This window comes from Lethenteron reissneri, chromosome 2 (genome assembly GCF_015708825.2).
Source record: "Lethenteron reissneri isolate LAM-NWPU_2019-01 chromosome 2, ASM1570882v1, whole genome shotgun sequence".
NCBI lineage: Eukaryota > Metazoa > Chordata > Hyperoartia > Petromyzontiformes > Petromyzontidae > Lethenteron > Lethenteron reissneri.
In genome coordinates, this window is record NC_083780.1 from 2,699,990 (window position 1) to 2,712,910 (window position 12,921).

Below are 12,921 nucleotides of genomic sequence, written 5' to 3' on the forward strand. Positions count from 1 at the left end.
TGAAGAACAGGTCTGTCGTAAAGACAGCGTCTGAATGGGCACCACCAGGCTTGGCAGCGTATATTTAAGCTGGGTTAGGAGGTAGAAGGGGCGCCTTGACAAAGGAATTTGCATATCAAGAGGAATTTAGCATATTTATGGGAAATGCAGATATGGGATTAGTCACTACTTGTGGAATGCGTAGGAGGTGGGGGGGGGTCAAAGTCATATTATGCCCGTGCATTATGCAGTATGCAGGATTAGCAGCATCAAAGGGAGGGAGTAGGGTTAGCAGTAATAGAGGGAAGGAATTTTAATAGTAAGGAGCTGCAGCCGCTAAGTTTGTACCCATCTTCTCGGTTGGAATTGTGTTTGTGTTTATATATTTAGATGGCTTCATGAACGAATCTGTGTTGATAGAAAGTGGGTCTGCAGAGTCCCTTCATCTTGTAAAAATCTATTTCGTATGTGTCCGCAGCATTAAAACAATGATTAGCCACGGCTGAGGTATTGGTCCTACCGTGTTTCAGATCTGCCTTATGTCCACGAACACGGTCCGAGACATGTCGCTTCATTTCCCCAATGTAACTACTGCCGCAGACACAGCTTAGTTTGTAGACGCCGGGGTATTGCATGTCAGGGATCACATCCTTCACAGATGGGATCAGATCACGAATTTTACGTACTGTGTTGAATCGAACCTGGATCTTGTGTTTGCTCATGATTTTGGAAACATTTTTGGTAACCCCTGCAATGTATGGCAAGGTGATGGTTTTCATTGGGACCTCAGATGTCTTTTTTCCCAACAGTTGGGGTGATGGCTTTACGGATTGTGTAGTCTGAAAATCCATTCATCTTGAGGGCTTGGTGTACGTGCTCCAGTTCACTGGCTAGGTGGTGATGGTCAGAAATACAATGAGCTCTATGGTGTAGAGTTTTGATGAGGGAATATTTCTGGGATGGATGGTGGTGGGAATCATGTTTCAGATAGGCATCTGTATGGGTGGCTTTCCTGTAAACAGTGTCCCATTGAGCCATCTAGTCTCTTTTCGATTAACACATCCAAGAATGGTAACTTGCCATCCTTTTTCACCTCCATGGTGAATTTAATGGCTGGGTGTATGGAATTGATGTAGTTGAAGAATTGGCCCAGCGCTGGTTGGCCATGTGGCCAGATGATGGACGTGTCATGAGTATCTCTTCCACAAGGAAGGACGTAGGGTGCATCCACTGGAAGTGTTTTACCATAATGCAGGGTCATTGACCTCATAGCACCAGGAATGGCTTGGTTACTGATTTGAATCTGAGGTGGAAATGGTTATTGTATACCATCAGCTGTTGAGGGTTCGCCTTCAATGGATGGCTTTGGGGGAGTGACAACATTACTGGAAACTGAACTAGTGCTCGTTCCTTCCTCACAGCTGACAATAGTGCTGCTATCATCATTATTACTATCAGACTTTTTTGAAAGAAGTTGGTAATGAGTGGAACACTTTGAAGCAAAACTGCCTCACTTGCCTTCTTTTCTTTTTTAGCTTTTCTTTTGGAAGCACCACTATTCCAACGTTTGTGGTCCATATTTCAGAACTACTGCTATTTATATGAATATAATTATAGCATATCTCAATACTTATTAAATAATAATTGAATTAATAAATATCAATAATGACAACACCCTTCAAATACTGTTGTTTGAAAATACAATCAAGTGATGGTATTTTATAGTCGACTTGTACCTAAAGGCCGCTTTGAGTAAATATAGAAAAATATAGAAAAGCACGTAAAAGAAAATAACCCTAACCCTTTAAAAAGGCTGTTAGAAAATATCCCTTAGGGGGGATTGTTGAAATAGCCTTTAAAAAGGCTGATGTTTTAATAAAAGATGAAAAAAGTATCTGAATATATCACTGTGGCGTACCAAGCAAGAAAACAGTCCGTGGCGTTTCCTACCAAATAATGTCTCATATACCTGCCTGACACAGAGAAAATTATGTCGCTTGAAATTAAAAATATAACTTTTTTTTCATTGGCTGAACCACCAACAAAGATTTCTGTGAAATGACTTGGTGGAGACGATGCACATAGGCCACACCCCATCAATGGGGAGGGGAGAAAAAGACCTCGGTCTATGGAAAACAAATAATGGGATTTTCCTTAATCTTTAAGTGTGGATTGGATCTCTTATATATGCGTTAGTGTATGAAAAATATAGCTTTGGCATTTCTTTTTACGTTTCACGAAGCCGCAGTGTATTTTTAATCATTGATTTGTCAACGGCTAACTAAGCTCTCAACAAATGACGAGCCCTCGGTCTCACTAGTTGGCTTTTTAGTGCAGCTAATTTGGTTTTAAGGGCAGATAGCTGGCAATAATGTCAGCTAGCGAACTCATTTTTGTTAATAAGCTGAATCATATGGGCAGCTAGCTAGGGGAAATGGCAGCTAGCTAAAATAAAGGGATAGCGAGTTACGGTAAGTCAAATAACGAACGGCTTGCCATAATAACGCCCTTCAAACTGTCCTGTTATGCAGAATGAACTGACTTGTTGGTGAATATTGTATCATGTCACAGCATATTGTAGTGTGTCAACCAGTGGCTCAGTTGTACAGAAGCACTGTACTCTCCGAGAGACTCTTGTTTTAAGCATTCACAATATGTACCAAGGGGCCCAGGTGTTACGCCTGATGTATGCACCGAGGGGCCTGGGGGCCCTAGTGGTCAGCTCACGCTCTAAGCGCGGAGAGGCCCAGAGAACCTCACACTGTAAGTGCCGAGGGGCCCAGGGACCCTAGTGGTCAGCTCACTCTTTAAATGCCAAGAAGCCTGGAGGCCCTCACACTGTAGGCGCTGAGGGGCCCAGGGGCCCTAGTGGTCAGCTTACGTTTTAAACGCCAAGGGGTCTGGTGGGCCCTCAGATTGTAAGAACTGAGGGGTCTGGGGGGCCCGAGTGGTGAGCTCACGCTATAAGCACCCAGGGACCTCGTGGTCAGCTTGCGCTGTGCGCACTGATGGGTCTGTGGGGCCCTAGTGGTGAGCTCACGCTATAAGCACCCAGGGACCTCGTGGTCAGCTTGCGCTGTGCGCACTGAGGGCCCTGGCATTCAACTTCCTTGGGAAGTCTTGGGCCACGCACCGCGCGCGGCCTGAGGCTTGGAGGTCCCCTGGCAGTCCGAGGCCCCGGGGCACTGGCCCCACTGGCCCGGTCCATAATCCAGCCATGGCCAACACCAATGACGATTATTATCTGAACCGCTCCCGGGCCTCCCCCTAGGTTGACTCAGCCTCAAATGAGTACCTGGTGCAGTGTGCAAACTTCACCACTGCGGAGACAAAGGCAGACGGGCGTGGTGTTGGGCACCCACGCCCTCGTGTGACGTGCCGGTAATCATAGGCGATACTCACAAACAGCACTCGCCCCAACAAAACTGTTAAGGCTATGTGGGGGACGGATGTTTTTGTGTGATTTTACCGCTCGTGTCGTCGCCTCATGCTCCTCCTCCCACACTCGACCCCCTTTCCCCTCTCTTCTCTAAGCTCTTAACCCCTGACCCGCGCTTATATAGGCCTCCTCGTCGTCCCCAATTCTCAATTGTCCCCCCCCCCCCCAGCCGCCCCTCCTCACCCCCGCCCCCTCCCTTCCCACCCCTTTCCTTCCCCCGGGATCGAGCCAATTAAAAATAATGGATCTCACTCCACCTGTGCTAAGTAGCTGTGCAGGTGGGGGATTGAGATAGAAGACAAACAACAACTACTGCTACACGCCAGGTTTACTTCATCGGTGCTGGGATTGCATTTGAGATGCTTATGTTCGAGGCAGCGGATGAAAGCATTTAAATATATTTTATTTTCGGCGTCTGTTTAACATTGCGTCATTGTAACATCGTGCGACATGTGTGCGCGTTTGGACATTGGCATTTACTCGTGGTGGGGAAAGGCGGCAGCAGCAATGGTTAACCCCCCTCGCCCCCCATCGGAGGAGTATTTGGCCTACTCTTCCACCGTGGCCAGACGTTTTGGAAGACGTCGCAGTACCCACACCTTACCCCACACTTTATCCCACCACACTCCATCCTGATACACATATAAAAACACGTCAGTCTAAAATAATCGATTCTTACATGCAAGGTGCAATTACCGTATACATAAGCGCAATAAACTATTAGGTTAACAATCATTTTTATGCGCTACGAAGAAGGGCCATTGTACGAAACGTCGCCTATTACACGTGTTTATTGCAAGGCCACAAACACACACACATACAGAGCTATCGGCTACACACGGCCAGCCAGGAGAGGCGTCGCGCACTCTTCCGCACCAAGCTGGCAGCTCGGCGTACATCATACGGCAAACGTTCGACCGACGTTCACGCGCGGCCGCGTCGCCCCACCACAGCGACGTGTATTTAGTGTGTTGTCCTTCTCCCCCCCCCCCCTCCGATTAACACGGTTTGGCTAAGTATGGTGCTAAAAAAGTTCAACGTACATAGAACATACATACACGAATCTCGAGCCCCTCCCTTCTCGCAACCCAGGTGACGTCGTCGCCCCTCAGTGACGTCACCGCCTTTCAAAAAAGCCTCGTTCAGCGTGCCATCGCCTGGCCGTGGCTCCTCTCCGAGAGCCCCGAGTCCCTCCTGACCACTCCGGAGAAGACGCGGAGGCGAAAGATGTCGCGGAAGGCCGTGCGGAACGGGCGGTTGAACGAGGCGTAGAGCAGCGGGTTGATGGCCGAACTGCAGTAGCCGATCCACATCGCCACTCGGTAGGGAATGAAAAGACCATCCACGGTGAAGGACATCATCGCCACCACGTAGTAGGGCAGCCACGACAGCATGAACGTGCCGATGATGGCACCCAGCGTCTTGGCGGCGCTGTGCTCTCGCTTCATGTTCTTCACGGCGCTCGAGTCGGCCGCCGACGAGGAGGCAGCCTCGGCCGCAACCTTGCGCGACTGCCTGCGCGCCACGCGGTAGATGACGGCATACATCAGCAAGACCACGTGGATGGCGGTGAAGTAGGGGCCCATGCCAATGGTGACGAGGATGCCGAAGCTCACGGAGAACACGCAGTCGTCGGGGCACGAGGCGCGCTCAATGTTGCCGCGCGACAGCGTCGGGCTGAAGCTCAGGAGGATGGGAGAGGAGAAGATCGCCGCGCCGAGCCAGCAGAGCACCAGCAGCCCCGCGATGGTGCGGACGGTGACGCGCGTCGGGTAGCGCAGCGGGTCGCAGATGGCCACGTAGCGGTCGTAGGCGATGCAGGTGATGTGCAGGATGGTGGCCGTGGTGAGGGTGTAGTCTAGGAAGTAGTGCGCGTTGCACAGCACGGACGCGTAGAACCAGCAGTCGTAGACGGTCTTCATCATGCTCAGGGGCATGATGAAGACGCCCACGAGCAGGTCGGACACGGCCAGGGAGAGGGCCAGGAAGTTGGCGTGCGTCTGCAGCTTCGTGAAGGAGGCGATGGCGGTGATGATGAGCAGGTTGCCGAGGATGGTGGCCGTGATGAAGATAGCGAAGACGACAAGAAGGACGAGGCGGACCTCGCGAACCTGGGTCGGGCCCGTGCAGTTGAAGTCGGCGAAGATCACGCACTCTTTATGGACTTGGGGGACGGAAGTGTTCTGCATGTTGCGTCGAGTGTGTTCCTAGTTGGGTGTAGCTGTTGGTCGGGTTCTTTGATTGACTCGGTAGTGAATCGGAGAATTAGTTGGTCGACTTACAAGTCCGCATAGCAGCTAGTCGACGTATTATTCCACTGATGAGTGAGAGGTTTTGTTCGTATTACTAGAGTCCAATTATTCGTCGACCAATGGGTAAATTGCAATCTTAATTCATCGACTTGATGAGTCAAGTTATGAGTCGACGTTATAGTGCGTTGACGTATTAGTGAGTAGACTCGTAAATGCACTTTAGCGAGTCTACTTTTTAGTGCGTAGAATGAGTACTTAGGTCGACTTAGTATTCCATTTTTTTCTGGAGTCTACTTACCTCTCGGCGTATGGTCGAGTCCTCTCGTTGTTCTAGCTCCCTAGCGAGTGTCAGCGTAACAGCGAGTCCGCGTACTCGTTCATGCTATGAATTATTCTCCTGTGGGTCGACTCGTTGGCAAAGTGTGAATGTTCTGGCAGGTCTGCGGGTAAGATTCGTCGCTGGTCAGTGACGCCGTTCTCCCGCTCACGTCCGCGAACTCCTCCGTGTTCTGCAAAGCCACAGAGCAGAGGGAGAAAAACAACAACCCCACAGAGTGGGTCTCACGTGACGATACCTTCCTCGCCTTACGCCGCAGCCGAGTGGCACTGCTGGTGGCGCTGGTGGTGGCGCTGGTGGCGCTGGTGGTGGTGGCCACACTCCACGTGGTTGCCTAGAATCCTGCGCCGTGGAGGCAGCAGCGAGGGTTGGTGGATCACGGCACACAAATGTCGTGAAACTCCCTTCCCGTGGGTGGGCGTCGAGGAGGTGCCATAACCCTGGCTATGCCACGAGAAGGCCGGTACAGCACAGTGTGGACTAATCGCCACGTGTTTCCATCTGTACGGAGGATGGAGCGTTTCCCCCTCGCACAAGGCGGGGGGCTCCGGTTTCCTTCTCCGACGTGAATTATCAACACGACTCATCATCATTAATTGACTGAAAATATCTTACAAGTAAAAAGTAATGCAGCAGAGTCATTCATTCAATAACTTATGTCATTGATTAATTAAATCTAGCTCTGCTCCTTTTTCCACACTTTGCTCCTGGGTTTGCAGCATTCTTTAAATTAGATTTTTATGTTTAGTTTGTTGTCCGTCCCCCACACCTTCGAATAGCATTTTTGGCTACGTACGGTGCGAAAGTAGTTCAACATACAAAGATCACCCGCATATCCTTAACAGTCTGTTGGGGCAAGTGCTGTTAGCGACCACCGATGAAGGCCGGCACGGCACGCAAGGGGGTGGGTGGACAACACCACGCCCGGCCGCCTTTGTCTCTCCAGTGGCGATGCTTACACATCGCACCAGGTACTCATTTGAGGCTGAGCGGACCTAGGAGAGGCCCAGGACCGGCTCAGATTACCGTCACGTGTGTTATTGTCCATGAGCAGGATTCGAATCCAGGTCGACAGGTTTGCAGCGCAGCGCGATAACCGCTACACCACCGCTCCTCGTGTTCAACATGCGTACATACACGCACAAACATCCTCTTGCCTTGAACATAAGCACCATATTCTTGGTTCTTTCGGTAAAGTCACGTAGAAGGGAAATAATAAAATAAAATAAATATTTTTATTATGTTATTTCCCTTCTAAATTTGTTTTTAGTTATATTATTTTATTATTTCCTTTCTACGTGACTTTACCAAATGAACCAAGAATATGAATCCCTGCAGTCTCTTGCTTCGCACCTCCGTCTGCAGAACTCTGGGCCCCTCATTATTCTCAAGCTTTCTGTCCGCACCGGGCTCATCCCCACTCCAACCACCACCGATGCCACAGGCTTGCGCTTCTCTCGTCTCGCCACCGATCGCTGCTACCTTCATCGTTTTACTCCGTCGCCAGATCGTCTCCTCTAAGTCTATCCGCTCCTATACTCTTTGGTTCTTTCGCTAAGTCACGTAGGTAGAAATACAACGAAATAAATCACGACGCCTTCGACGATGGCTTGTGTTGCTATCGATACGTCGTGATTTATTTTGTTTTATTTCTATCCATGTGACTGACCGAAATAACCTAGGAGTATGGATTCCTGCAATCACGAAAGCTTCAAATCAAGACTGTCCACTCCTGATGCGCCTAAGGAGCATATTAACAATCTCAGAATCAACAATTTTTTTTCCCTTTCCTGGAAGAAATCTGATGGAGTTATGAAGTTATTTTTCAGATAGGGGTGGATCAGCAAGTTACATCAACAAATAATATATAATATAAAATACGCGACTAAGATGGAGAAACGTTCAATAATAAATATATAGATAAAGCATGGAAATACAAATTTAGCTCGCATATATAATATATACTACATTATATATGCTATAGTATGAAGCATATATATTATAGTAAAGGTATATGCGTGGCATCTGTTCATCCCTTCTCACTACCTTGAATTCAGACCAATACATCACGACTGGTCAAACTGCACTGCTGTCGACCTTGTTTGTAAATATCGCAGGCATCCGCTTATAGGGAAAATCGATGATTACTCACGATGTATGCCTCCAATCTTGAGCGTGAGAATAGTGTGACTTGCTATGTACGCGGATCATATGCACGTGTCCCCGACGGACTCATGGCATGACCGATCATTCCCGATGCGATGCACTTTCAAATCTAGATTGCAATCTCATTTCTTTAGAACTGCTTTTTGTGTTAAGTTTGATGTCCTTCCCGCCCGCACCTCCGATCAGCACTGTTGGCTACGCACGGTGCAAACTAAAGATCAACATAATGCACCAGGACAAGCAGATAATACAAATGAGATACTAATAGAGACAGAGACAGTAGGAACGAGATAGGGCAACTGACACAAAACAGAACACAATACAAACAGCGAGATAGAACTTGACAACGAGATAAAGAGACAACGACAACACGTGATCGAAAACAGGAAAATGTTCTCAATAAAATGAACAAAATGAACACGGAATATTGGTGTCCCGTGCGATGTTTGAGTGAACACCCAGACCGACGCCTCCATCAACGGCAGTGATCCCCCGTATCGCCTGAACAGACTGTTGGGGCAAGTGCTGTTTAGCGAGCACCTATGAAGGCCGACACGGCACACGAGGGGGTGGGTGCCCAACATTACGCCCAGCCGCATTCGTCTCCCTAGTGGCGACGTTTACACATCGCACCAGGTACTCATTTGAGGCTGAGTCGACAGGCGGAGCCCTGGACCGGTTAAAATAATCGTCACTTGTGTTGGCTGTGAGCGGGAATCGAACTCGAGTCGCCGGGTTTGTAGCACAGCGCACTGACCGCTACGCTACCGCTCCCCACGCCTCCATCGCTGCCGCTCTTCCAGCCTCCATCACCACCGCAAGCAGCAGCAGCAACAACGGAGGGGCGAGGCGCTCAGGAGAATCGTCGCAGCCTGTCAGAACCAGATGCGGATCTGGCCCCAAGAGCGACTCCCGTTGGCTAGCTTGAGCCAGGAGTTACATTCCACATTGCGATGGCGGGATCCAGTTTGTCCATTGGGCAATCACCGGTTCGTTATTATCGACCATGGGTGGTGGTTAACAATAGGATTCCGGTGAGCTCCGGCTGGGTTTTTCTTGGTACGTATTGCGAAGCGTGAGTCGATCAGGATAACGCGTGTGGCTGGGGTCACCGTCCTAAACGAGCCCTGGAACGCGCGACGACCCAGCAATGCCCTATTCACGAACACAAAGGAGTCATCATCATCATCACAACAGCAGTTAAATGAAGCACCGCTCCGCGACTCCTGTTGCAATCGCCTGGATCATTAACCACCTTGATGTTCGAATTAGAGCTGTTTATCTCAACATCATCATCATCAGCCACTCGCAGAAGAATATCGCGAAATAGGTTGCCTGTGGTGCACAACCACAGCCAACGATAATAACTCAATTCCCTACCGCGTCAACACCAACAGCATCAGATCAGAATATGTATTTATGCTGGAGGAATCCGATGAACTATGAAGCTCTTCATCACAGATGTTCATTAGGAGCGGGAAAGAACGGTACACCAACAGTACAAAATGCATGATAGTGGTGCAAAGTACAAGAAAGGGAAAACCTCACAACACCGTATGTGTATTCATATTCTTTGGGTATTTCGGTAAAGTCACGTAGATAGAACAATAAAATAATAAAAATAAATGAAAATAAAGTGAATTAAAAATAATTAAAATATTACGACGTTTCGATCGCAATACGTGACTTTTACCGACCCAAAGAATATGAATCCCTGCAGTCACGAAAGCTTTAAGTCAAGATTTAACCGTATGTGTAGCCTTAAAAAAACAAATGTAACAGGCGACGTTTCGGGCAATGACCCTTCATCATAGCACATAAATAGAGAGAGTCCAGAGAAAGAAATAAAGTGGATATTACGAGTTAGACACTTCCCGTGTTCATATCACGGGGCCCCGATGACGAGACGAGCGCCCTGCTCACGGCAATAGCCGGACCCGTGATGAACATTCGACGAAATGCGCCGCGACCACGCCAGACGCCCTCAACATCTCGGGGCCACACAGCAGAGCACGTGGAGTTCGTGCTCGGGAGAAAGAGAGATCGCCTGGGTATGCCAGGTGTTATAAGCTTGGCGCTGCCAGGTGGAGAGAGGTGTGTAGTTATCGGAAAAGGCATGTGTCACCCGTAGCCCTCGTATCGCGTGGTGAACTGTTGGCGGGTTGATAATAATGACATATGACGTGAACATCAACACAGAAGTAAAATACAAAGATCCCCCGTACAAGCTGCTGAAGCAAGTGCTGTTAGCGAGCACCTAACGAAGGAAGGCACGCTGCATGAGCCGGTGGTGCGAGCAGCACTACACCTGGCCGCCTTTGTCTCCCCGGTGTCGATGATTATACATAGCACCAGATACTCAATCGACCTGGGGGGGCATGACCGTTTCTTCATTAGGGCCAACGTCGGTGACGGATATCTGGACGGTTCCTGCGCCTCCTCTGGGTCAACTCGTCCTTAATTGAGTAACTGGTGCAACGTGTCAAGAGTGGCACAGGGGAGACAAAGGCGGCCGTGCGTGGTGTGCTGGCCACACAACCCCCGTCAGGATGAATAGGTGCTCGCTAACAGCACGTGTCCCAGAAGCCTGCTGAAGGTTATTTGTATTTGGATAAATAGATGCACACACGCATATGTACACACTTACCTACAGTACGTTCACACGCACACGGATACGTACATACACTGAAACGTACAAAGACAAACATCCCCCGTATAGCGTTCAACAGACTGTTGGGGCCAGTGATGTTCGCGAAGATTTAAGGCCGGCACGGCACACGATGGGGGTTGGTGGTCAGCGCCACGCCCGACCACCTTTGTATCCCCAATGTTTAAACAGCGCACGGAGGTTAAAAGAAGTTCGTCACGATCCCTTTGATCAACGGGGGGGTGGGAGGGGGACTTTGACGACCAGCATCTGGGATGACGAGCGCGGTGCGGAGGGAACAATCACAACCGCACACGGATCAACAGACGTCAGAAACGATTCGCAGGTTTTTTTGCTCGTTGTACCGCGTGCTGTGCGCCATGATGCCCGACGTTTCGCTCCAAGTGTTCTTTTTAGGAGAATTCTGCAGAAAAGTTAATGCAAAGACAAATACAAAGACCCCCCCGTGTAGCCTTAACAGATGGTTGGGGCAAGTGCTGTGAGCGAGCAACACCTATGAAGGCCGAAAAAGGCGCACGATGGTGTTGTGTGGCCTTCACCACGCTCGGTCACCTTTGTCTTCCCAGTGACGAGGTTTACACATTGCACCAGGTACTCATTTGAGGTCGATTCAACCTAGGTGAGGCGCAGGACCGGTTCAGATTACCGTCACGTGTGTTAGTGGCCATGAGCGGGGAATCAAACCTGAGTCGCCGGATCCGTAGCGCAGTGCGATAACCGCTGCGCCACCGCTCCACACAAAGTGAATGCACATTCATACACGCACAGAGAAGGAAATTAGCAGCGCGGTCAGCGTGAAACGTCGGACATCGTGCGGAACCACGCGCCCCCACAACGCAAGCGCGCATCGGAGAGCCGGAGGGCACGACAGCCTGACTCAGAGATCAGCTCATCATCACGCAGCGGACATCACGACGAGGAGCGGCTGTAAACAGCAGACCTTGCTTCCCGTGCACCAGCTGATGATCCTGGCAGAAGGAAGGAGGCGACGGCGAGGCGCGCATTGGCAGTGGCGGACGACCTCTTAACTTCGCATGGCGTTGACCTGGAGCCTTAATAATACAGACACAGCAGCAGCAGCAACAACAACGACAGCAGCAGCATCCACTGGAGAGCCAATGACAGCAGCCCCAGCCACAGGAATCCACCTGATCCGAGAAGGCCCTGCCTCGCTATTTATACTGCGCAGAGCGTTCTCCCGACTGCGAGGAGCTGCGATGGGAGGGGGGCGCGAGGGGTTTTGGGGGAAGAGTAATTAGGGATGGTGGGGGCTGTGGGTGATGGGGTGGTTGGTGCGGGTGGGGGGTGTGGGTTGGTGTGGGTGGGGGGTGTGGGTTGGTGTGGGTGGGGGGGTGGTTGGCTGCAGCTGACGGGGTGGGGCTGTGGATGGGGGGGTGACGGGTTGGGGATGTGGGCGGGGGTGTGGAAGGGATGCAGTGTGTGATGGGGTGGGGGCTGGGGTGATGGGGTGGGGGCTGGGGTGATGGGGTGGGGGCTGGGGTGATGGGGTGGGGGCTGGGGTGATGGGGTGGTGTAAAAGGGATATTTCGCCGTCATCAGCAGATCAGACTTAACCAGAACCCTTACCCTAGAGGGAGGGGGTATCACGCGTGTTAAACAAAGGCCCGGGTGCGACAAAACAATACCTTTGTAATAAGTTCGAAACGGTGTTTTTGTTTATTATATCTTGATTTGAAGCTTTCATGACTGCAGGCATCCATACCCTCTGGTTCTTTCGGTAAAGTCACGTAACCGTGTGAGTTGGTGAGTGAGTGGGTGAGTGTGTGAGTAACCGTGTGAGTTGGTGAGTGGGTGAGTGAGTGTGTGCCGGTTGAACATGCAGCGTGGCGATGGATGAGACGACGCGGTCAGTGTCTATCGGTCCGACTCCTCAACACGGGTTGAGCAATCGACGAGTAAACGTTTACGGAAAAAATAACGCCGGTAACACAGCAGTAGCGATAGAAGAGTGATAGGGAAGTGACTGATCGCCGGTGAGTGTGTGACTGGGGAGAGTGGGCGAGTCCAGGATCATCAATAAAAACCTGAGAAGTTGCAAACACTCGACGGCCCCCAGACC

General features: G+C 50.3%; 1 protein-coding gene across 1 annotated transcript; it reads right to left on the minus strand.

Annotated features, from left to right (window-relative positions):
• Positions 1 to 4,445: 4,445 nt before the first annotated feature.
• Positions 4,446 to 6,016, minus strand: LOC133344168 (trace amine-associated receptor 3-like). Its single transcript, XM_061554178.1, has one exon. The coding sequence runs from the start codon at positions 5,605 to 5,607 to the stop codon at positions 4,561 to 4,563; it is 1,047 nt and encodes a 348-aa protein (XP_061410162.1). The 5' UTR covers positions 5,608 to 6,016; the 3' UTR covers positions 4,446 to 4,560.
• Positions 6,017 to 12,921: the final 6,905 nt, after the last annotated feature.